The sequence below is a fragment of the Pteropus alecto genome, unplaced genomic scaffold (genome assembly GCF_000325575.1).
Source record: "Pteropus alecto unplaced genomic scaffold, ASM32557v1 scaffold385, whole genome shotgun sequence".
NCBI classification, from domain to species: Eukaryota; Metazoa; Chordata; class Mammalia; order Chiroptera; family Pteropodidae; genus Pteropus; species Pteropus alecto.
In genome coordinates, this window is record NW_006436543.1 from 417,994 (window position 1) to 443,885 (window position 25,892).

The window sequence follows — 25,892 nt, forward strand, 5'->3', positions numbered from 1 at the left end:
CACTCAGAGTTTAAGGGATACGAGTTTTAAACAGCTATTGTATTTATATGTTCAGAATGTTTACTCATCATAATGCAAGGATAATAAAAATTTGTCCACATCCATTCCAGCTGGAAATGAACTGGGTAGCTTCTTTTTCTGTCAAAAAAAATAAAAAAATAAAAAAATGAAAATAAAATAAAATAAATTCCTGGAAAAAATAAACCTAAGTTAACATATTGAACTTAAACAAGGCCATAAAGCTTTAAGTCAACTCAGAACCCTTATTGGGTTCTTCTATATACTACTAAAATTGTTGCTAAGTTTTTTAGTTCATTAGAATTTTAGTTATACAGACAAGTACAAATTTTAGAAATCTAAGGCAATAAAATATACATCAATGGTTCTTCAAATATTAGTTTAGGGCAAAAGACATTATACGAATCCAAAATGCTGAATGAGATAAGATAGAACATGCTTTCTATAAGGTGGTCATTGCTGCCAAGCCATAAACCTTAGAAAGCTTTACTAAAGTTTTAAGAGTAACAGGTACTTTTCAAGTTCCAAACACATAATATACATCAGGCACTATACATTTAGTCCTCACAGCCATCAGGTAAGATGTGTGGTAACCTTCTGTTAAATGATGCAGCTGAGACTCAGAGAGGCTATATGGGCTTAACCAGTCACAGAACCAAAAAGGAGATGCAGGATTTTAACCTAGACTTGCATGGCAGCAAAGCCAAGATTCTTTCTCTGATACCATATTTTAAACACCTTTCTTTCTATTCAATCCATTTACTAAATGGCTAAACAGATTTAGGAAAAATGAGTTTCATTTATCAATGCTATTCCTGTAATGCTTTCCTCCAGATAACCAGAGTTAAAGGAAAAAAAAAAAAAAAACCCAAAAAACCCAGGTAAATTAGTTTTTACACTGCTCAACACATTAACATCTAAAAGAGCCTATGAAAGACATGGCAGGATATGTGAAAAAAAACCAAGATGTAAGAATTGCTTGGTAAAAAAAGTTTACATGGTAATTCTACACACAATCGTGGCTTCCCAATCTTTCACGCATTATGTCATTTTCCCCCACAAAAAAACTTAGATCCTACCATGACAGAAACAAAACCTCCTTTTCCCAAGGAAGATGTTTATAAACAAAAGCCTTAGGATTGTTTTGAAAATGCCTAGACAACTGATTACCACACTGGCTGAGAGACACTACTACAGAATGTTTTTGCTAATCAAAGCTCAGAGCTATCTGACCAGATTGTTCAGTCAGAGACAGCAAACAATGCTGAGCTTTTGTGAGTGAGCATTGAAGGAAGGGCAAAGGTATAATTTTGAAATTAAAACTTTCAAACTTGCCTTAATTCTCTTCTTTTTCATTGGTACTGATGAATTTGCAATATTTTTATTAGAAGTACGAGAGTTTCGCTCACGCTCATCTAATTCCTCAATTTTCCGCTTTTTTGTGGTGTTCCTTGAAGATGCTCTAAACTGTTGTGTATTGTCTTTTAGAGGAGTTGTTGATGTAGTCCTAGAAATAGCTGCTCTGGAGAGAATCATTAATGTATGGGCAGCCATGTTTACACTATTTTCACTCCCTGTTTCACTGGCAGGGCTGCAGGCAGGCAAGTCTGGGGTGACAGGAGGGACCATTACTTTGGGTGTACTACTATCTTCAATGAAACGCCTACTAGAAGGGACCTTGATACCATCTGTAGGTTCTTCTTTATGTTTTTCCCCTGCCCCTGAGCCAGATGTACGGGGTACAGATAAATGAGTACTATCAGTGAGCCTATTTACTGGGCTATGTCGCTGAATATCCTGTAACATTTCTGTGGTATGTTTACTTAGCGGATTAATCAAAGAATTGGCAGATTTGGTTTGTTCCTGTTTTAGATCCTTCATGGCTGCACCTACTGAAATGACATTTTTACTATTTGAGGATGTTCCTTGTTTTTTGGTTAGTTCCTGCAGTGAAGCTATAGTTTTCTCATTCCGTAAACCCCCATTTTGCTGCCCATTAGACAGTTTTGAAGTTTCTGGATTTTTCTGCCTTTCCACGTCATTGCATAATTCATTCTCCTTATTAGCTGTTGCTTTATGAAAAGATTCCAGTCCAACTTCTGTTGGTGAAATTTTCTTTTCTGACAGAGTTTCTTTTACGGTGATGTGTCGGTTAATGGCAGTTTCTGATTTAGATAAAATCTTAGGCACAGGAGGTTTCTCTCTCTCCTTTTTGAGAGCATTATTAGAAGGGGGTTTTAAGGCAGAAGACATCATGGACGAATCAAGATTAGGAAATAAAACGTCATTCTTTTCTCTGTTTTGGGAGACCATCTTATGGTTTGTCCCCTGTGTATTTGCCATAGGAGAAGCAGTGCTATCAAAACAGAGCACACGTCTGTGGCTTTCAAATGGTTTGCTAGTTGGAACTATATTCTCTACTGAGAAGGGAACTGTGATTTCTTCCAGTTTTTTCCCAAGATCTATTGCCATATTCTTGTCAGAAACTTCAATTCTTAAAAAAAAAAAAAAAAAAAAATTAAAAATATAAAAAAAAAAAAAAAAAAAAAAAAAAAATCTGAGCATTCAAATAATTTATAATAGAAACTACTTTTATGCTCACCTTTGTGCATGACATCCAACTAAATGACTTGATGAATCCACCAAATTATTTACCTGCTTTCCTGGAATTACAAATGAATTAATTAGAAAAGAAAAACATTTCTGAGAGAAAGGGTATAATTCTCTGAAAGAAACAGAAACAGACCACAGTATCACAGATCATGAGAAATAAATGATAGCTAATGTACAAATGAAATACTTTCACATATTGAGTTTAAAAAGCAGCTCTATAATATATACAAGATGATCACTCATACATTTTACAGAGGAAATATGGATAGAAAACAAATGTCTTGCTTCAACTTCAGGCAAATATTATGAATCCAGTCTTTGGCTTTATGAATTACAATGCTCAGTACAGCACTTAAGGGTCCTATTTAGATTCAGAAAGTTACTTAAGGAAAGTAATATGTTACACTTATTTTAAAAATTTGCCCACATAACTGTCATGTTTGTTTCCAAGCCTATGCCACTTAGAGCACATGCTCTATAGCTTTAATAGCCATATTTTAATTTCCATGGACTTATAAGTTTATGTGAGAACAGCAAGATACAAAGCTTGAAAGAATATCAAAGATGAGATCATGAAAGACTTTATGTATTATGCAGAAGGTTCCATAGAGAATCCTTAAGAGTTTTAAATAGGGAAGATACATGATTAGATTTATGTTCTAGAGTCACTTTGGTAGAAGAAAATATTGTAAACAGAAATTCTAGTTGGACGGCTATAAATATTCCAGGTCAGAGATGATGAGGGTCTCAAGAGACAGTAAAGGGCATTCACAGAGATATGAAAGGTAAAGAAGGAATCAATGGTGACATTAACCAAGGGGGAATAATTAGGCAGGGGAGGTCTTCGAGGAAGAAGAGGTGAAACTTAGATATGTAGAGTTCGAAGGTCTCAAATTACATAAAATCAGAAAGGCAGAAGTGTAGTAGTTTAGTGGTGGTTCCAGAAGCCATCAATAGCATGAACTGTTAGAGGTAAGTAAAGTAAGAATGGAAACTGTCCAATGCAAATGACTATATTAGGCCACTGGTAACTTCAGTTTAAACAGTTTTAGTGGAAACATGAGAAAAGACAGTAAAACAAATAAAGAAAAATTGAGAGATAAAAGGGCTTGGGGATAAAGCATTGGCAGGTGGGACAAACTTAAGTAACTTTATAGCCAGAAACGAAAGGAGCCAAAATGAAAAGTTGAAGATCTATAATCTAGAGCACAGGTAGAATGCATTAACCTTACAAAGAATGAGATAATTATTTCTCTAAGGAAAGAATGCTTTTGGAAGTAGAATAGGTACATATTAAATGGAGGGACATGAGAAAATGGAATTTACTGCTGATGAGTGGGAGAGAATTTTTTAAGTGGTATCAAAGGGCATGACACTTTTTCTCAAGCAATGTTAAGAAGCTCAGGTGTAAAGGCAGAGATGGATGGTTGTTGGTTAGATCCAGGACTGGAGCATAGCAAGTGGGTATGGTAGAAGAATGTGGATATGAAGGTGTTTAAGAGTACTGGGAAAAGTGGTTTGTGTGGTGAATTGTAGGGTGTAGCCTGGATATTAAAGGAACTGAATCCAGAAAGAAACTGAAAGTTCAGGTAAAAAGTAAAGATTCAAATAATAGGAGCTCTCACTGGTTGAAGAGAGACAATGGATATATGAAAATGAGTATTTCGAAAGATGTTATTGGCCTTTAAAAATCACATTGATCTAATAGGAACTAGTGAAAAATTGAAGGCAAAGATAGGGGAGAGGTTGACTGGGGTAAAGATTAAAGACTTAGAAGTAGAAAGGCTGAAAGAATTCTGAGGGTTAGGGTGTCTGGTATGTTAGCAAAATGGGCATTATGTTGCCCATGAAGTTGGAAAAGTTTGAACTGAGAACGAGGTGCAAATTCATGGTGCAACATTCATCGAGGCCCTGAATGAAAATCTAGTGTTACTTTGTATATAGTCTTTTGTTGACAAAATCTTTAATTTTGTAGTCAGCACTACCACATTTTTTACTTTGTAAATTATGTTTTTATTTTTTGAAAGCAATTCTTTTATCTCAGTATCATTAAGATATTCTCTTACATTTTCTTTTATTAACTGTTTTGCTTTTCACTTTTAGGTCTTTAACCATACTGGAGTTCACTTTTGTACATGGTATAAGAAAGGGATCTAATTTTTTTCCCTCTAATATGTATAACGGCCAAGAAATTTCATCCACTCTGATGTTACTTCCATCAGATATAAGTTCCTATAAACACGTGGTCTCTTTCTAAACTCTATTTTGTTCCATTTATCTTTTTAATTGCTGCAAAAAAACTTTAAGCAAAAAATGAACAATCACCCATTGGGAATGGTGTATGTATTCAAAAAGAAAATACTGTGGTGTTGCTACAAACAAATGAATATATAGACATAAAAATGACACAATGAACTTAGAAATGTACCTGTACAAGACTTATTTCTTAGTCCCTGAGTCTTCTGAGATTTTGGAGGTATGGAGAATTGAGGGATACTTCTATTGCATACGGGTGCTGCCAAAGGCATATGAAGGACCTATAAGAGAAGAGGCCATTAATTATACTATGTTTAAAAAGTATCATCACACTATTTTTAGTTCATAAATCTTACCGGCTGAGGAGCAGAAAATGTATTTCCATTCTGTCCAACCACAGACACAGGAATCATTCCTACCATTCCTTGGAGTACAGGCTGAACTGGAGAAGCAATTATGATAGCAGATCCTAAAATAAACCCAAAAACCAAAAACAAAAAAAACTCAAAATTAGATTTTCTCTGATAAACAAAAGACATCAACATAATTACTAATTTGAAATAGGCTATCTAAAATTTAATTCTTTTTCCTTTACAATCTACTCTCCTTTTAAAAATTTAGGACAAACAATAAAGCTAAAAAGTTAAAAGAAAAAGTAAATTTGAATATTAATGTAGTCTTAGGGCATTTAGTCAAGTTATCATAAATAAGCATAAGACTCTATAGCCAGATCATATTACAGTTATGTCTTGATTCTTCTAGAAAGAATAGTGAAACTGATTAAAATTAGGGTCCCAACTGAATGGTAACAGCCCAAGACTTGTTCACAACCTCAACCTATTATCTCAATGGTACTGATCAAAAAGGGTCCAGATAAGTGAACAACTAGTCAAAACTGTGGGGGGAAATCTCAATACGTATATGGTCCTTAGAAGTCAACAATATAGTACGTGGCTATCATAATTTAGCTCTGCCCTGTAAATCAATCTTTCCCTCATACATTCCCTAACTACTTCTGTCAGGTTGATCTCACTTTCATGAACACCTACTTCACTCTCTCAAATACCTCCTTTCCTTTTACTCCAAATGCTACTTTACTTCTCTAAGCTTCAGCTCAAGTTCCACATTCTCTATTAATTCTGATCCCTCCTTTATCTTAAACAGCATATGAAACAGATCCATCAGGCTTAATATTTCATTGCTATTATTTAATCAGATTTTATTGTATGTCTGTAATGTAAAAAGAGCAAGAAGCTTGGGAACCGATACATAAGAAAATGTAGATGCATGTGCCGTAAGCTCTATCTTCAAGGAACATACAATCAAAAATGACCAATATGACAGGCATGTCAATCACTAACTACACATAAAATGGCATGTAATAAATGCTGCAAGTACTACTATAAACAAAGAATTCTAGAGACAGTGATCAATTCTGGAACGTGGAAGGCAGTGAGAAATTACAGAGGATTTTATGGAGAGAGAAATTCAATAGATAATAGATTCTTTGAAAATTAAGACTATAATGGCTATTTAAAAAATCTTCCATAACATTGGGTTTCAGTAGGTATACACCTATTTGATAGTCTTTATTTCTTTAGTACCTCAGTACATGGATTGAGAATTGTGAAAAAATACTAAAAAGTAAATCACCAAATTCCATAGCTTACCAGATTTTTAAAAAGTGTGACAGAATTAATTAAAGAGGAAGTATAATCACCAATTTCAGAATCTTTTCTAATACTACCTATGACTTATTACCACTTAGTCAATAACTCCATACACAATAGAAATCAGAGCCTATTCCAGGGAAATAAACTTTAATATGTTCTTAAAGTTACCTTGTGAAAAAGTGGGTGACACAGCTTGGTTGACAGCAAATACACTGTTTGACCTTGGTGGTGTCTGTAGTTGAGGTGGTGGAGGTTGGGCACTCAGAGGTGCAGAATTCCCAGGCAGCACCACAACATTAGATTGACTTACAGTTGTTCCTAAGGCTGATGGATCAGTTACACAGGTAGCTATCAGAATGTTATTTGAATTGCCAAAAGTTGTGCTTGTAGTTGGCATCAACTGTATGTACCCTCCATCCTTGGAAACACATGGTGTAACACTGGCTGAAAAAGCAATGCTCTCTTCATTCTGAGTGCTGTTTACTGCAGAGTCTTCGGGTTTAAGCACTAAAAGGCTCTGTTCCATTGAGGCTGAATCCCTTATTACTTCAGCAGATGAGATAGCACCTGCCATTTCTTCTGAAGATAGGCGTTTAACTATTTCTGCATTTTTGGCAGGTGATTTAGCAGATGACAAAATTATAGTTGGCAAATTTTCACCACTGATACTAGAAACAGCACTGTTAAGTTCTGTTTCTGAGGAAACAAATGGATCATCACTGATGATAATTTTGAGAGAGACAATATTCGATGCATCTATCTCTGTTGCGTTGTCGCTAGCAGGTTTATCACTAGTATTTTGGGACTTGGGGTGAGAATCTACCACTGAAGAACACACAGATTCTGGAGGAACAGAATGTCTATCTTCTATAAGATTACTTTCTGGAGGCATCAGTGCAACTTCCTCACAGTTATTCTCACCTAGAGAGAGAAAAATACTATTGCCATCTTCTTTTACGGAAGATGAGGGCTCTTGTAAATCCAAAGCAACTTTCTCAGATTTGGAGGGCTGCAGTTCATGGTGTGTATGATTTAACTCAACACATGATGCATCATTAGATGGTTCTTTAATTGAAGATATTGAATCTCCAAGACAAATTTCTACTTCTTGTTCAGATACATTTAAACCTGAAGTTTCAACAGACACAGGTAATATTTTACTTTGAAGTGAAGAATTATCTTGGCAATCTGAAAGTTGTGATACAACTGGTAATACATTATTAATTTCAATTCTACTCTGGTGAATTTCTCTAGAATCTGGTGACTTAGAACCATGGAAATTAGTTTTAAGTCTTCCTGTATCGTTAGAACTTTCACAAAATTGACTTTTTTTAGATGGTTTTCCAGTTAATGGTATATTTGAGGATAAAAGTTGAGAACTTTTCCCAGAAAGAATTAAGTTTTCATTGTTAGTTTCACCATCAAGGGAAACAAATGAAGTTATTGGTATATCAGACTGATCAGGCTGTAACTGAGATTCATTTGGTACATTTGGAGACAAGGAATTCTTTTCAACTTCCACAGCCATTTCGGTTTCAGTGGACATCTGACTGGTATATAATTCAGGACACTGCTGATTACATTCGGCATCAGAATTTACTCTTTGGTTAAAGTCATTTAAATTAGGCACAGATTCAAAGGTAATATCAAGGTTACTCTTCTGTTCAGTAGGAATAATTGTTTTGAAGGCCTTTTTCTGGATGCTAGAGCCTGTCTGGGAAAAATGTTCCTGGGCTTCTTGTCTAAGCTCATCATGGTTGCTGACGTTCTTCAAAGCATTTGATGTGTCTTCATTTTGATAAGATGTACAAAATGAGGGTTGACCAGATTGATCATCTGCAAAATATCAGGATGGTAGAAAGATATGGTGAGTATGTACAGCTTCTGAGGTATTATTATTTCTACCATGAGACCTATTTTGCTAATGCATTAACTAATCATTGACATACTAGTAAGCAGAAGCCTGATAAACTTTATCTTCCATTTTCTGAGTATCAAAACACTTAAAGGTACTTTTTTTTATTACTGATATCTTTTTAAATAAGTGCCAAATTGTTTTTTTAAGCCTCTTGGAAAACAGATGGCACAATGAAGGAAAAAGTATATAGTTTTAAGAACATCTAATATTTACCAGTTTGTTAAAAAAACTGGCTTTAATATGCAGTTTTTTCCAAAACACTTGACTTTTCAACTTGTACCATTTCTACTGAACTTACTTTATCTGATACATTCTTAAAAGTGAAATGGGGTCAAGTACACTTTGCATGATCAATATTTGATATTATTGTATACTGTTTAACATTTAACACATTTACTGAAGATCAACTATATGATTGGTACTGGAATTTAAAGATGAATGACCTTGGAGAAATCAGTCTAGTAAGGGAAGCGGGTATAGAACAGAAAGTCAAAATAAAACACGGTAAAAACTATAAAAATAGAGAAACAAAAGGCACCTCTTTCTGCCTGGGGAAATGAGAAAGTGATATAAAAGAGAAGATCTTGAAAAATAAAAGAACTGTAACAGCGGGAGTAAGAAGGACATTTCAGAAAATAACAGCACTGAAACACTGTGTCATACAGCATTCACAGTTTAGGACAGAAAACAGTAACAATTAACAATATGAAAAAATGTAGACTCCAGAAAATGTTTATCAACTATCACATAATTCTGTTAAAGTGGTATCGGTAAAACAATATTGGGTATAGAGCACGTCTGAAGTAGTGGAAATTACATCCATGTCAAATAAATTGAGTTGGAGTCAGTTTCACTCAAGTGGGAAGACCTTCTGAGAAAGAGCATTTCAAGTTTCATTTTGTGCAGGGTAGAGCTTAACTGAAGCACAATCTTCCACACGTAATACATAGTGAGAAAGACACACCCTACCATAATTCAGCCTAAGAAGAAATGGGAGGATTGGGCTTGGGTGTAGGCAGGCACAAGACTCAAAGTAAAAATGTAGTCTGAGTTACTCCAAAACTAGTTTCTGTAAGACATTATGTGAAACTTGGAAGCCATATCATTTTTAGGAGGCTTAAGAGGATAGTGACATTTAAGATGGCCATAAAAGATTACTTTGGCATAGCTCATGTTGACAGAAATGGATAGAGGTGGCACTCTAACGAGGCATAAGGTCTAGCAAGAAGTGTAAGATGCCAGCATAACGTGAGAGAAGCCATAGTAGTTATCACTGAGGAACAGGGATGGAGAAAAAATTTATTGGGAGGGGATATGAATAGAGGTTTTGGTGGTGCTGGAGGTGTTCTATTTTTTTGACTTGAGAGATGGTTACATGGTGTTTGATGGATTTTAATTCAATAAGCTATATGTGTATATATATATACACACACACACACACATACACATTTTATTGTATACTCTGTACACGTGTTATATTTGACGAAAGTAAAATTTGAAGAAAATTGGCAAATATTTAAAAGATCTAAGATGGACATATTTACTGCTTTCCCTCATTCAAAAAGTTATTGTGGGGCAATTATATGCCATATTGGTATTCCATGGGAGGCAGAAATATAAAGAACTGACTATAGACACATGGGAATGTTACCTAAAACCTTAGAAAATCCGTAATTCAAGACTATCACATACAATTTCCTCTAAATAAGTGGGATATAGATACTAAGCAGTCAGCTAAACTTGCTTACTAGGCTGAATGATTAATACTATACACCAACCTTACATATTAAGGATTTGAATTTGTGGCTCAAAAAATTGTTACATGTTATAGACTTTTGTTGAATTGGTCAACACTATTAATACTGAATTGTGCAGGTCGATAATCTATTGGATCATGAAAGGGTAAGTATTAAAAATTCACCTTTTAATCAAAGCACTAACGGCTGGGGAGTAATTTTCTTTTTATTTCTTCCTAGTGAAGAGAGAAAACTAGAAAGACAAAAACGACCTATGTGGCAATTTGAACAACTTCCAAATTAAACAGTATTTTTTGCCTTTGAAATTTTGAGACTGACATTAGGATTTGGATTGATGATATTAACAAAGTCAAATTCTTACCAGATTCTTCTGTTTTAAAAGAACCTTTAACTGCTAGATTAGTTTCATCTGCTAAGACTACATTGGGATTGGTTTCCATATGCTGACTGGAAATGCCTTGTGATATATTTTTATTATTCTTTGTTTTACCTGTTAAAAAGGGAACAGGGAAACAATTGGTTAAATGACCAAAATAAAAATAAGCATCAATTAATGCAGCTTGACAGTGGTCAAGCAAATGTTAAACTTTGGTTTTACTTATGGATTTTGGATGTTTTTAATATGTTGCCTTATATATATCTTTGAGAAGTACAAAGATTTTTCCATCAGACTTGTAGTTCTTAAATTTCACCCTATTATCAGAATCACCTGGGGCGGGGGGAGGAGGGGTCCAATAATTTGCATTTTTAACACGTTCTCGGATAACACTGATACTGCTGGTTGGGGGACTACACTTTGAGAATTACACTGCACTAGGCTGTAAGATTGAGGGAAGTGGCCAATTTTTAAAATTCCTTTTGTATTATCCAATTGTGTTTAATATAATGTATGTATAGTAGTAGACTTCAACACATTTGTGCTGACTGGCAAAAATGCCCACAAAAACAAATCACAAAACTGTTCTCCATTTTTACTGCTAGCTAAAGTTTTTTTAACAAAGAACAGAACAACAACAAAAAAAAACAACAAAAACCCCTTTCATATCCATATAATGTTTAATAAAAATAGGAACTTTTTTCAGAAGCTCTGGGGAATGTTGCTTCACTCTGGTTAAGTTTCCAAAGAAACCAGAGAAATGTTTTTCTTCTAACTGCCTTGAAAGAAATGGTCTTCTTACCATAGTCAAAGAGATCAAAGAGTGCCTGAAATGCTGGATCTGATTCTGTCTGTTCCAATATATCCTGTATAGCTTCTTCAGACATGTGAATTTCATTCTTAAAAAAAAATACAAAACCCTCATTAATATGTTTAATACCAGCTATATTCCAAAACATTGAAATAACATGAACACGCAAACTATATATGTGTATAAATACAAAATAAAATTATGCTTCTTTATATAACACATAGGACTGTGTAAGTTTTAAGTGTACAGCATAATGACTTCACCTACGTGTATTGTAAAATGATTACCACAGTAAGTTTAGTTAACATCCATCAACTCATACAGATTAAAAACATTTTTTTTTCCTTATGAGACCTCTTAGGATCTACTTTCTTAACAACTTTCAAATATACCATACAGCAGTGCTAACTACAGCCATCATGTTCCCAGGACTTATTTATAACTGGAAATGTGTACCACCTTCCTCCAATTCCCCCATTTCCCCACCCTTTGCCTCTGATAACCACAAATCTAATCTCTTTTTCTATGAGTTTGGTTTTATAATGCTAATATGTTTCTTTCACATTAGCTATTGTACACTGCTTACTAGGTCTTCCGATATAAATCAATCTCACCCCTTTTATCTTTCTGCTTTGGTCTTTATATTAAATGTTTTCTTCAAATGTTGGACGATCCTTTCATGTCTGTTCATATTTAAAAGTAGCATGCTCAAAGTTACCTGAAAACTTTGTGCTAATGGGAGCTTGTCAACTACAATCTAAGGTGTAGAATAATCTTATAGAACCATCTGTATTTTTAGTTTTTTCTCTCAAGTTAAGATTTCTTGCGAGGAGAGTAGGATTGACAACAGTATTTCTGAGGGAAACTGTGGAATGGAGAGAAGATATGGAATTTAACTACTTTCTAAATTTTGCAACCTGTTTATTGAAGTCCTATCTTTACCTTTACTTTCAAAAGTACTGGTGCCGAGCCTTTTGGGATTTGTGTTATAAAGTGGCTTTTACCTAAGCTTTGCTTTTACTGCTAAATCAGGTACCACTTGTTCCTCTTCTTTGTCTTTGTGGGTTAATACTTTTTAAAAATTCTCTATATTGTCTTTTTAGTATTAGAGTACAAAACTAAATTTTTAATCCACTGTTTTAAAAAGAAGGAATCCTTTTGTAACAGACATTTTTGTTTGCATAACTATGCCATAATTTAACTAATTCCCACTTTTGGACATTTGAATTTTTCTAATTTTCAGTTACGGTAAATAATACAATGAAAACCTTTATCTAGGCCTCTGTTCATTTCTTGGGATAAATTCTTCAGTAGAATTACTATGTCCAAAGATATATAGATTAAAAATTTTGAAAACTACTGCCAAGCGGCCTTCCAGAGAAGTTGTATAAGGATGCCTGTTCTGTTTTGTGTGTAACATGCTCTTACACAACAGATAGTATCAATTTTTAAGCATTATCAGTCTAAGAAATAAAAGTAATCTGATGACTTAATTTATATTTATTATTGAATTGAATGTATGTCCATGTTTACTGGATATCTGAACTTTTTGGAGACCAATATAATTTAAATAAAATGATACTGAACACACTTTAAAATAACTCATTCAAAGCTGGTATGCAACCATGTAGTAAAAGTATCCCCTACCCATGAGCAGTCAGCAGAAGTGCTGAGATTTCTCACACTTACAAGCTATTAGGGTAAAACACCACCACCGCTGCCATGTTTCCTGTAAAAGTCATTGCAAACAGAGTAGATTGATAATTCTTATACTGGAGATGGAGTAGTATGCCAGAAGAATGTGTAAAGTAACTGGATAAAAATGATGTATTTTTCAACTGCACTAATTTTACATGAAGACTTAAGATATTTTTTAAAACATATTTTAAAAAATAAAACAAACAAGCACAGATTATAGAATAAAAAGCAAAACTGACAATATTTTCAGTTAAAATATTAGATTTCAAAGAAGTTTCAGTACTCCAGCTAAGAGTGTTCATTTACTCTTCCTTGATAGAGATGTTAAATTTTCAATTTCAGTTATCTACAAATCATTCTGCAATGCTGTATTCTTCAATTTTCATGAAGCATAACTTTTGAATCCTATGTGAAAGGAAATTCATGTGGGCAAGAGGTAAAGTGGAACTCTTGTAAAGTGATAAAAATTTGGATTTTTAAATGATTTTAAAATTCATAAAATGAAAAAAATTACTTGAAGTTAAAGAACCAGTTAACTTGGATTACAAGGATACACAGAGAATATCAATAATTTTTGGCAAAATGTGGTTTAGAAAAAATCAGGAGTTTGTTCAATATCTCTTTATCCATGAACTTGGAAATTTACAGTTCTCTAAATGTCAAATCAATGATCTAATGTTACTTGAACTATGAAATGGTACACCATACCCTCTTGGTTACTGGTGAAGAAACACATTTTTCTAGTAAATCTCTTTTTTTCTAAACTTTAAAAATGAGAAGGAAAAGAATCCTGAAATACACATTTCAGAGGTACTTAAAAATGAACCCTGTAAGTTTTCTTTAAAATCAAGGTATAATTTATATACAATAAAATGCATAGATCTTAAGTCTATATATAGTTCAATGACCTTTGACAACTGTAAGGACTGTGTAACCATCACCCTCAAACAAAATTAAAATGTCAAACATTTCCATCATCCATGAAATTCATACACCCACACAAACCATTCCCCTTTCTAGAGAACTGCTCCTCCTAGCAAATCACTCCCCTTACTCTCACTCAGGCAAAATTTCTGATTTCTATCAGCATAAATTAGTGTTGCCTGTTTTAGAACTTTATATTAATGGAACCATACAATATGCATTATTTTATGTCTACTGTCTTTGATCAACTTACCCTTAAGATTCATGAACTTGGATCAGTAGTTCATTCTACATGTATCAGTAGTTCGTTCTTTTTTATTGTTCAGTAGTATTCTATTTTATGACCGTATCAAAATTTTATTTTTTTTTGTTGATGGACATGTGGTTTGTTTTCAGAGTTTGTCTATTATTAATTAAGCTGCTATGAATATTCTTGTATAAATCTTTTTGTGAATATGTGTGAACATATTTCTTTGGGGTAAAATCTTAGTAGTAATTGCCAGGTCATAAGATAGGTGTATAAGTATATATATAACTTTCTAAGAAACTATCAGTTTTCCAAACTGGCTGTATTATTTTACACCCTCCGCCAGCAACTTTTCAGAGTTCTAGTTGTTTCACATCCTTGCCAACATTCAGTGGTATCAGATTTTTTTTATTTTAGCCATTCTAGTGAGTGTGAAATGGCATCTTGTACTCTTAACTTTCGTGTCCTAAATGACAAATAATGTTGAGTACCTTTTCATAGGCTTATTGGCCATTCCTTTGTCTGCTCTAGTTTTTCACCCATTTTTAAAAAATAAGGATGGCTTATCTTTTTATTATTGATTTGTGGGAGTTCTTTATATACTTTGGATATATGTTCTTTGCTAGATAGATTATGAATATTTTCTCTAAGTTGATGGTTTGACTTTTAATTTTCTTTAATGTTATGTGAACATAATAGTGCGACACTTAAATGAACCTAGATGATACAGCCTACTACAAACGTAGGCTATATGATATAGCCTATCGCTCCTAGAATACAAACCTATATATCATATGATGCTTTTAACTAGCAGATATTTTTAAAATTCCTACTTTACATGCATAACTGGCTGTTCACTGCTTAATGAAGTTGATGCATATACTACTCAGTTGGGTACTGTGTCTTGCTGTTCTTTTAAAAAATTATTTAAATTTGAATTTTTAACTTTTCCCAAATACTATATAATATTATGAACCAAGAACAGAGGGTGGTATCTTCACTTTCATATAATCTCTTACAGTATCTAATAGAGTACCTTGATTATACTAACCACCTGATTTCTAATGTTGTAGATAAAATAAAGGCAAAGAGTCTGAGACTATAAAAATTAAAACAGCCAATGTGTATCTGTTAAACATTAAGATAGAAGAGGCTTTTTAAAGCAGTACTGGTAAATAATTTAAAGATTGCTTTAAAAAGCTTATCATATTTTGTTAAACTTACCAAACTTCACTGTGGGAAAATATAGCAAAAATTTTTTAAAAGTATTCTGAAGGAATTGACGAAAGAAAAAAATTCAGTGCTTTCGCCCAGAATTCATCATCTTAAAGAAAACTTGCTATAATAAATACATTTTGTGGGCATGGCAACAAAAATGATTATATTGCCTATACTACAAGTAAAAGGACATGTTACAGTCACAATCTCAGCTGCTCTTCAAAAAGGATATTTGCACATGGACGAATCTTAAAACATAAAGTTTTCCTTTACCCGTTTGCACTCTCTCACCTTCACTTTCACTGAATAGCAACAGTGATGATATCCCCTATCTTCCTTCTCTCAGCTGTAAATCTTACACGACTACTCATTTAGCTAGTAACTTTTCTTTTTCAAACTGTCTTGTTCATTTTATTTTATTAAATATTACTAGGACTCATAGATCTTCAACATATTACTTCATTGTTTTTTTACATTTTTAGTTTGTAGCAGTGTAGAGGAAATAAATTATATATACACTGTACAGTACTGCTGCTTATTGCACTCAAATATACCCACTAAAGAAACTTTTAGTATTAAATATTTAGAAATCTATGACTGATTGTTGTATAGATATAAGTATTTTACTAATATCTAAGAGTTGGTTAGAGTTATTAGATGGGTTAGAAACGTCTTATTACTTTTAACATTTAAGTAATGCAATTTTAATATACATAAATCAAACCATCATGCTATATGCCTTAAACTTACTCAGTGATGTATTTCAATTATTTCTCAATAAAACTGGGAAAAAAAATAAATAGTCATGTGTCGCTTAACAACGGGTTATGTTCTGAGAAATGCATCGGTTGTCAATTTTGTTATGTGAACATAATAGTGCGGCACTTAAATGAACCTAGATAATACAGCCTACTACATACGTAGGCTATATGGTATAGCCTATTGCTCCTAGAACACAAACCTATATATCATATTACTGTAAAGAATACTGTAGGCGATTTTAACACAATGATATTTGTAAATCTAAACAAAGAAAAGGTACTGTAAAAATATGGTCTAAAAGATAAAAAAGGGTTTACCTGTATATAGCACCCAGCATAAATGGGACTTTCAAGAACTGGAAGTTGTTCTAGGTGAATCAGTGAGTGAGTGGTGAGTGAATATGAAGGGTGAGGACATTATTGCACTCTACTGTAGACTATAAAAATACGGTCCTATAAGCCCTGCCCTTGCTTCCTTCTGACAGGGTCAGATATAGAACATCGAAGCTGTCAATGCTGCTCCATGAATAAGGATGTGGGCTAGACTGATTGAAAATATGAAGTAGAAACTGGCTGGATAAGGTACAGACCACCATAATAGCGATTGTCAGGAAGGAGGGAAAGCTGGCCTAAGGATCAGTAGGAATACGAATCAAGATGGAGAGTTAAAAAAACATATAGGGGATTGTCAAGGTAATGTGGTTTTGGCTATTGCATGTTGGACCAGTGGTCAGATTAAGGAACTTTGTGGTATTTATAAAAAAAAGTGGGTGTAGAACTGAGAGGACTCAGTATTTTGACTTTGGAAATTTGTTTTTGGTTCCATTGACCCTACCTGCCGCAAAGAGCTCTCTGGCATTGAATTGATAGAAGCAATAAAACTTATCTATGCTTTCTATCATTTCAACCTGAAAATATTTCCAAAATATAGGACAGGCTGGCTCCACACTACCACAGAAAACTTTTACTAAAGTGACATTTAATATTATTAAGGCAGTGTCTGTGGACCTGTTTTTGTACGGCATCTTAGGTTTTCTGCAAAAAATTTACAGCAATGTATTCTGAAGACCATCAAGCTAGATCTAGGAGGGCCATAGCCTCCTTTGAATATGTAGTGCTGGGGACAGGCTCCTCTGTGTTGAACCAAGTCACTGGTAGACTTACTGGAAGGTAACTGCACTCAAAACTGAGTTGCTGTGAATGAGAGGGAATCTATTACCAAGGCCCACAGATATGGCTCCTGTCAAAAAAAAAAAAAAATCCTCCTGAACCACATATCCTTCTATTTCTTACAGAAAATTCAGCTCTATCAATAGTTATATGGGACCACATTTGTATATGTGGTCCATTGTTCACCGAAACACCGTTATGTGGTACCTGACTGAAATGAAATTTTGGCTGATTATTTGAAAATTCACTAACACATTTTTTTAAGCAATGGATTACATTCAGATAATAAAGGACATCTATATCTTACATTATTATTTTAAATAATTTTATAAGTTATCTAATTTGTTGGCAATGGTTTTGGAATGAAAGCAAAATACCATCAGTTTTAACTATATATACTACACATAGATACCTTTACCCATACCTGAAGTCCCAGGAGTTCATCAATTGAAGTCTCTGGTTCAGTAGGGTTGTTATCTGTTTGCTTAGGTGCTTGAGCAATATTGTTGTCGCTATGATACAGAAAAGAAAAATTTTAACACAGTTCTCAATTAGGCAAACACAGTTAGGCATTTTGAACACATACAGCTTACCTAGTCAAAAATTTATTAATGTTTTCTGCAAGCTTTTCTTGAAGAGATTTGTTGCTTAGTATTTTTTCTCGTGCATTTTCAATAACCATTTGCTGGAAAAGAAAGTCAATTATTAGCAAAACGATAGATAAAATATTATGTCATTTATATAAAAGAACCAATTAATGGAAGCTAGATAGTTTTAATAAATCTAGGTGAAAACTCAGTTTATGGAGGCTTCTTCCATATTAACATCTAAATACTACACTTTACAATTTATAAGTGTTTTCACAGATCCTTCGCCAATTCTTTCTTCACTGATTACAGAAGACAATTCTAAACTCTTTAGCTTTTCACACAAGGTTTGTAATAATCTGACTCCAGTAAAATGCCCTATTACATTACATAATCCAACAACAACAATGTATTTAGTGTTTCCTAAATATACTGCTGTTTCTTACTGGGTGCATTTGACATGCTATCTATTCTGAATGAACTGTCTCCTACTGTTAAACTTCGCCACCTTCTATCCCAAGGCAATTCCACTGCACAGTCTTATATAAAATATTGTATTATATATGCACAAATAATATATACACACTTGTGTATATATCAATATTTTAAAACTCAGTAACATATCACCGCAAAGTGTGGAAAACTTACTTTTTCTACTGCGAATGCATTTGGATCCTGGAAATTCCGTATCGTTGATTGAGGCCCAGACAAAGTGATACTTTTCCTTTGAGATTCACTGAAATACATTTTAAAAGCTTATCTTTTAACTGGTATGATTAACAGAGTCAATGATAATTGTATATACAGGCATAAATCTTAAGATCATGGTAGAACAGATATTTTCTTGATTTGTAGTAAGAACGAAGGGCAGTAAAGTACAAAAGCATTACTAGATTTGAATTAAGAAGAAACAAATTTAGCACTTATTAGCTATGTGGTCTGTAGCAAGGCAAGCTATAGCTAACCCTCTGACCAACTTTATTATTGGGTTTATGAAAAAACTGAATGAAATAAACTATATGTAAAGATGTTATAAAAAGGTCAAGGTTCCCATAAATCTTAGATATTATTACAGTTGTTTTACTTTTTATGTGTTTAAGTGAGAAAGACTGTCATCGTAAAGGAGACTGAGGTTAGCCTTGAATGAGAAAACGAACAGTAAAAATTCCAACAAAAAAACCTCTGGCATGGCAGTTGAGAAATCAGGGAAAAAACTCTAAAATATTTTAAATTAATATCCCTCTTTCTTGAAATATCCTTCAAACAAACATGCGCTAAGTAGGACAGAAAGAACTTTTCTCAGACTGTCTTGAAAATCACTATCAATTAATTTAGGACCTTAAATATATGTTTGTAGACATGCCGACATGCCAGCATTACTTGTATTTATTTAGGAAACATTTATTTCAAAAAACCTGAGATAATTTTAAGATATACCTTTCTGTATTGCAAGAGAAAAACGTATTTCCAATGAAACAGTGATATGCCATTGATTATAAGATGCAACCCAATTTCACGGAGATTTCAATGTGAAGCCCAAGAATTTAACCCAATCTTGTTATTTTATTTACAATGTAAATATCCTGGCATAAATCTTTTTTTTAAAGTTATTGGAAACTCGTCCTTTTAAAAAGCATTTACCTTTTGCGTCTACCAGGAGACATTAAACTGGCATGAGTTTTCTTCTCCTGAGGACCAGGAATGATATTTAAAGCCTCTCCCGCTGTATTTCAAAAGAACAAAGCAGTAAGTCAAGGAAACTGAATAGTATTCTAAACATGAATTAATGGCACACGTAGCATCGCAAAATTTTATATTAAATTCAGTTAGTATACAGTGAGTGACCACTATGAAAAAGGTAATGTAGAAAATATTAAGATATTAAGATATAGCACCTATCACTTAAGATTTTGCAATACAACCTAAAGTACGGTATAGTCTCAACAAAACATAACCTAGCAGAATAGAATTATAAGATGTATAAACTAAGTGTGGTATAAAAGAGGTTGGAGAAAAGATGGAAATGAAGAATGTAATAGATGGCAATAAATTTTAGCTGCACAGAAGAGAAAGAAGACTGGTCTAGAAACAGAGCTGGCACCTCAATTCTAATCCCACCTATATTATGAACTAGCTTTTTGCCCTTTAGTACCATGTGTTTACAAAAGTTTTGAGTATGCAACAAGCAAGATGTACCTAGATGATTTTTAAGTTTATTCCTAGCTTTAAGATTCAGCAAGGAGTATGAAAGATTTTCAACAGGTAGAGATAGAGGTGAACTAGAAAACATTCCTCATACCAGGAGAACAGACTAACATGAACAAAAATAAGGTTGCAAATTAGAAAGTGTATTCCTTTTAAAATCAAACATGACAGGGTTCTTTCTGTTAATGTAGAAAACTGCGAGTTAGAAAAGAGTTCAAGGCTGGACTTCAGTTAGAGCAGAAATAAGAATCCTAGATTAAAATGTCTCATAGATTTAATAATATGCCTATTTCATGGTAAATGTACCTAAAGTCTATTTCTCGTCTTTTTTTTTGCTATAATTTTATGAGTATAAAGACATTAGTATATCATCTCATTCATACAATTTGGTTAAAAACAAAATTTATGAGAGTTAATTTCAACTTACTGGTCACAGTGTCTTGTGACTGTGAATGATTAACCACTACAAAATTCGACCTCAAAGGAACTGAAGTTTGGCTAGTTGGCCGAATAACTTGTGTAGCTGTCAAAGGAGCAGTAGTAAATTGTCCTGAAAGATACGGTAAAGTCAGCAACTCTGAACTGACGGGAGCTCCTTGAGATGCAAGCCTTCTCTGCCGTTTGATTTCTGCAATTCCACTTCTTGTTCGAGCTGAAACACATGAGCATTTAAAAAATTAACACAATGTCAGAGTAGTTTGAGAATTTAAAGAAGTCTACATGATATATATCCTACTATTTAACATGTTAGACCTATAGGTTGAAAAATAGCCCTTAAAAATAACAAGTTTATATAATGTCATAAGAAACAAGCTAAAATGAGTACACTAAAACTTTATAAATCTAAGAGTACATTTCTTTTATAATAATTCATACTGATAACACCTCAAACTTAGAGAATATTTAAAATGTACTTTTTTACAATAAATGAAAATATTATTTCCTAAAATAACTCTACTTAGAAAAATAATAGTTTAAACAAATTAACACATGTAGTGTTAATTAAAATGTTCTTCTGACAGTTTGAGTTTGAAGTAATCCTGGACATTATTTAAAGCTGAATACCAACCTCTCTGATTGGCAGCAAACCCTGGGGAACTTTGCATGCTCCTAACAAACAAAACAAAGTAGGTAGACATTAAAAAAACTTCTGTTGCCAAGACACACTCTTCTTAAGCTGCAGTCAGACCTGAAGTAAATTATGAGTTAAAAGACAATAAATGTCTCTCAGACAAAAAAGACAAGCGTATTTTTTTGAGGAGATGGGTAATCAAATCTTATTTAATAGAAAAATAGGGGCATGTAAACACATTCACACACGAATAATTTTACCAAGTTTGTACCTAATGCAGTATGCATTAGAGAGCCTTGACATGCCATTAAGTATACAATTTGTCTTGACTTTAAAAACTCAATATATGTAAGAAAGCTATATATATAAAATTTTATAATTATCAATTATCTCTTATAACTATAGAGATGCCTTTTCCCAGAAATTCAGATTTCACATCTGACTCCATACATACTTTAGAATCCCAAAGTTGATTTCAAAGGACATCTTGCTTTTATCAAATTTATGACTATTAAATTATTTCATTCAACCTCTAAAGAAGGAGCAAAGCAAGCATATAAGAAAATTCACTACAAGCTGATTCTCCTTTTACTATGAATTGGAGTTACCCATGTTTTTGGTAAACAATCAAAGACACTGTACCATTGTCCTAGGAAATCTGTCAAACGTCTACCAACAAGAGCCAAAAAACTTACTAAATCAAATAAGCATTTTTAATAACACACAAACCAACCTTGGAGAATACCTGGCTAAGAGCCTTCTCTTTTTACATAACACTTTATCAATAAAATATCTCAATAACTTGTAAGTATTTATAGGTGTTAATGAAATTGTGAATGTCTTTGAAGATTACTGGCAAGGGGAGAAATGACAAGTTAGGAAAGGAGAATAAAGGTAAGACTACCAAATAAGATTTGGTACAGAGTTAGACAAAAAGCATTGGGACCATTTTAGCAGAAATTAAAGGAGCAGTTTTCCTTTAAATTGAGGAAGGAAAACGAGGCGTATGCTGAATTAAAGTGAGGTATTCACTTGTAGCTCTGGCAGAAAGGTAAGTAACTGAGGTTTTCATACCAGACTCTATAGTTAGATAAGAGACATTATAAAATTGATATCAACAGGGCTGGCATCCTTCCAAGGATGCTGAAACTTGCATTCCAAGGCCATGACCCAGGCAGAAGGTGGATATTAGTAGTATGTGAAAATTTTAAAAGAAGATTCCAGAAGTATTATTATTCAAGCTTGTTTTTTGCAAGGAAGAACCAATGGGGCATGGATTCTACACATCGATTCTCCATACGTAATGAAGATGCAACTGCATAAGGGAATTAACAGAGGACTGGGATTAGGGAACTTATATTCTAGCCAGAAATCTGCCTGTAAATTGCTATGGGAACTTGGAAGTGTCATTAAACTTCTATAAGTCTCAATTTCCTCATTTCTGAAAATTTTATTAAAGCATGCAATTTATTTCAAATTATTCCAATTAAAGACAAAGAAACATCGATAACCTCTAATTTCAAAATTAGATCAGTGTTATATAAACGCACCATGTGGGTCATAAGAAGATTTTAAACTCAAAGTAATTCTTACATGTGTTTGTATCCCAAAATCATTATACACATTCAGATAAGCTTATTACATAAGCTTTTTATTACCTGATCTGAGAAAGTGTATGGTCTAACTTCTTCCACAGAGATGACATAATTGCTGGGACATGATTTGATGTTTCTAAATCATAAGAGGAAAAGTTTCTTAATAAACCCAGTTGGAGAAAATTCATCACTTAATTTGAATAGACACAGAATGAGGAAAACTAAAACTTTTCTCTCGGCTGTTGACATGCTCAGAATGGAAGCTATAATCAGGCTGCTTTCTTTTTTCAAGCCATTGAGTATCAGATGCAATATGAGTGAAAATGGACATGTGTAAAATTTCCGAAGCTTTTTTAGAGTAATAACTTTGTATCTCTTTTGAATTAAAAAGACAAACTATTTTAAATCTTTGTTCTATTTGACGTCCTGTGACATTTGAAAGTGAACTAAAATAATTTGATTTATAAGTAATCATAAAGGTTATGGAACTCCTTGAGTGTGGAAATTAGTTTTCTACACCCAATGTTTTCATGTCTAAATCACTGTAATTGCCCAGCAACCTCTTAAAAAATGTTACTAATTACTAAGAATTACAGGCAAAATTCCTGAGGATTAGTTAGTCTTTTTTAGTATGTGTTCTAAAGCCACAATAATGGGAAACCCAGAAGATTTAAAATCTTTACCACATATTTATTAAAAAAAAAAAAAAAAAGAGAGAGAAAGCTCTCTGATATAAAAGTGGGATATAATTCTTTGGACTGCAATGGAATATTGTTTTTGATGTCATTTACACTGTAAATATTCCTGTAAGATAGTTAAGGTAGTTTGAGAAAAGAAAACTTTGGCAGAAAGTAACCTTCTTGAAGAGTTAGAAATGAAATTCAAGCCCTGAACTTCCAGGCCTACTACTTTCTACAGTTTCTCGTTTTGTGATCTTGGAAAAGTTATCTAGCTTCTTTAATCTTCGGTTTTCTGATATTTAAAAATGGGCCTAAAACGATCAGCAACTCTCACCAGATTATTTTAAGGACTAAGATAAAACATATGAAAGCATCTAGAACAATAATGTATCTGGACAGGATTCAATAAATGTTAAGCTTATTTCTTTTTTTTTTAAATCATTTTAAGTTATTTACTAATTAATTCTTTTGTTAAAGTGTAAGTTATGAAAATAATATTAGAGGATAAAATAAACAATTCTAAGTTTCTCCCTAAAACATTTAGGAGTTATTTTATATTCTGATAAATATAAGCCAGAATTTTATGATTGGTTTTTGTGTCCAGATCTAGACTACAAAAAACTTAAAAATATTAGTTTAAAATATTTTAACACAAAACAATGCTTGTTCATCAGAGTAGATACCCAGAGCTAAGAATTTTACTATACAGCTTAAAATTTTTTTATATTTTCTAATATTCAGATTTGCAATTTATCATTCAACATAAACACAAACTATTTAATTAGATATTCCCCGCTAAAATTTACCTCATAACTGAGACAGTTTTCTTTTGGCTTTTTAGAGGCATTAATATTCTTTAAAAAACTACTTCTAACAAAAACAATTAGATAAATGCTATATAAAACTAACAAACAAAAATCCCTGAACCTGAATTCTTACCTTTTGTTTTCATAGCCACATATTCATTCAAAATTGTTGTCAAGTTTTTTCCAAATAAGGACTGAAAAGCAAAAGATCAAGCATTACTCAAACTGTATCGTACTACTACTACTTTCTCACCATGAAACAGTTCACCAGATAGAAGCTATTAAAAGATCTGATTGCAGAGCAGCTGATGAAGAAAGAGTAAAAAGCAGGTCATCAAAAATGAAAATGGTCATTCAAGTTAGGGGATGAATCAAATCTTTTAAGGATAAAGAACACTGTCTGTTTGAATAAGACATTGTGACTATGTTTTTTTAGTCCAAATAATGCAAAGGCATAAAAGCAGTTTTTAGCTGGGAGGTAGGGATGCAGTTATACAACTGTTTAAAAACAATGAAGACTCACTCCTAATTTGCCCTTTCTATCCTGCAAGCCATGTGAACCTGCCAAGAACAAAGCAAAAAACTGAGTGTAAGAGACACTCTTCCCAAGGATCAGTACCATTGTGTTTTCACTTCGATCATCTCATAACCTCATTTGCTCCCTATTCCTACTACTACTAAAGGGCAGGCTTTTATTACCTCAAGTTTGTGGTCACATAATAAAACAGGAAAGAACAAGGATTTTTAGAGCTGACAGTTCTGGTTTCAAGTTCAACACTTACTACAGGTATAATAAATCACTTAAATTCTATAAGGCTTACTTTCATATATAAAAATGAACATATTAATTCAGACTCTTGTTATGAAGATTAAGGGAAGATACATGTAACATGACTAGGACAATGTTTAACACATCATAGGTGATTAGTACCTTTTCTCCTCCTGAACTTTCAGATTTCTAATTTGTTCTTCTTTCTTAATTAAAGTCTGAGAGGTTAGGGTATTTGCTTAATACTAACTTTGTCCTTATACCTTGCTTTATTCTAATAGCTAATAAATAATTGCTGAATGACTTATGTACTGAACTGTGTCCACCCCGCCCCCAGATGCATGTGAAGATATAGCAAGAAGGTGGCCTTAAGCCAGGAAGACAGTCTTCACTGGAACTGAATCAAGGACACCTTGATGTTCAACTTCTCAGCCTCCAGAACTGTGAGAAGTAAAGATCTGGGTGTTAGGTGTGCTTGTAACTACTAGGGCATTACTGTTACTAGGTGCTTCTAGCTGACGAAACAACAAAACACAGACATGCTAATCCACATATACAAACATATCTATATTTCTCTATATATTTGTACACATATTAAAATAAACATGACTCCATACTGATACCTGACTATAATTCAACACCACAGGTTTTATTCTTATGTTTATTTGTATCTTCTTTCTTGGAGAAACCTGGCTCCCATTATCTATAATGTATTTATGTACTTGCTTAGAATTGCTA

General features: G+C 33.2%; 1 protein-coding gene across 2 annotated transcripts in view; it reads right to left on the minus strand.

The window, feature by feature from the left end:
* Window positions 1–6: 6 nt before the first annotated feature.
* Window positions 7–25,892, minus strand: part of LOC102898346 (protein NPAT) — a 50,265-nt gene continuing 24,379 nt past the window's right edge. The window contains exons 3-18 of one of the 2 annotated variants that reach the window (XM_006913429.3): window positions 24,519–24,579; window positions 22,963–23,035; window positions 21,302–21,342; window positions 20,660–20,884; window positions 19,669–19,750; window positions 18,676–18,763; window positions 18,034–18,125; window positions 17,865–17,952; window positions 11,414–11,510; window positions 10,597–10,725; window positions 6,729–8,396; window positions 5,244–5,356; window positions 5,060–5,168; window positions 2,621–2,681; window positions 1,354–2,512; window positions 7–138 (exon numbers count right to left, since the gene is read on the minus strand). In XM_006913429.3, coding sequence (XP_006913491.1) covers window positions 61–138; window positions 1,354–2,512; window positions 2,621–2,681; window positions 5,060–5,168; window positions 5,244–5,356; window positions 6,729–8,396; window positions 10,597–10,725; window positions 11,414–11,510; window positions 17,865–17,952; window positions 18,034–18,125; window positions 18,676–18,763; window positions 19,669–19,750; window positions 20,660–20,884; window positions 21,302–21,342; window positions 22,963–23,035; window positions 24,519–24,579 — 4,164 coding nt within the window. In that variant the 3' untranslated portion in view covers window positions 7–60. The remainder of the gene's footprint in view (window positions 139–1,353; window positions 2,513–2,620; window positions 2,682–5,059; window positions 5,169–5,243; window positions 5,357–6,728; window positions 8,397–10,596; window positions 10,726–11,413; window positions 11,511–17,864; window positions 17,953–18,033; window positions 18,126–18,675; window positions 18,764–19,668; window positions 19,751–20,659; window positions 20,885–21,301; window positions 21,343–22,962; window positions 23,036–24,518; window positions 24,580–25,892) is intronic. The other variant, XM_015590579.2, reaches the window with a different exon arrangement.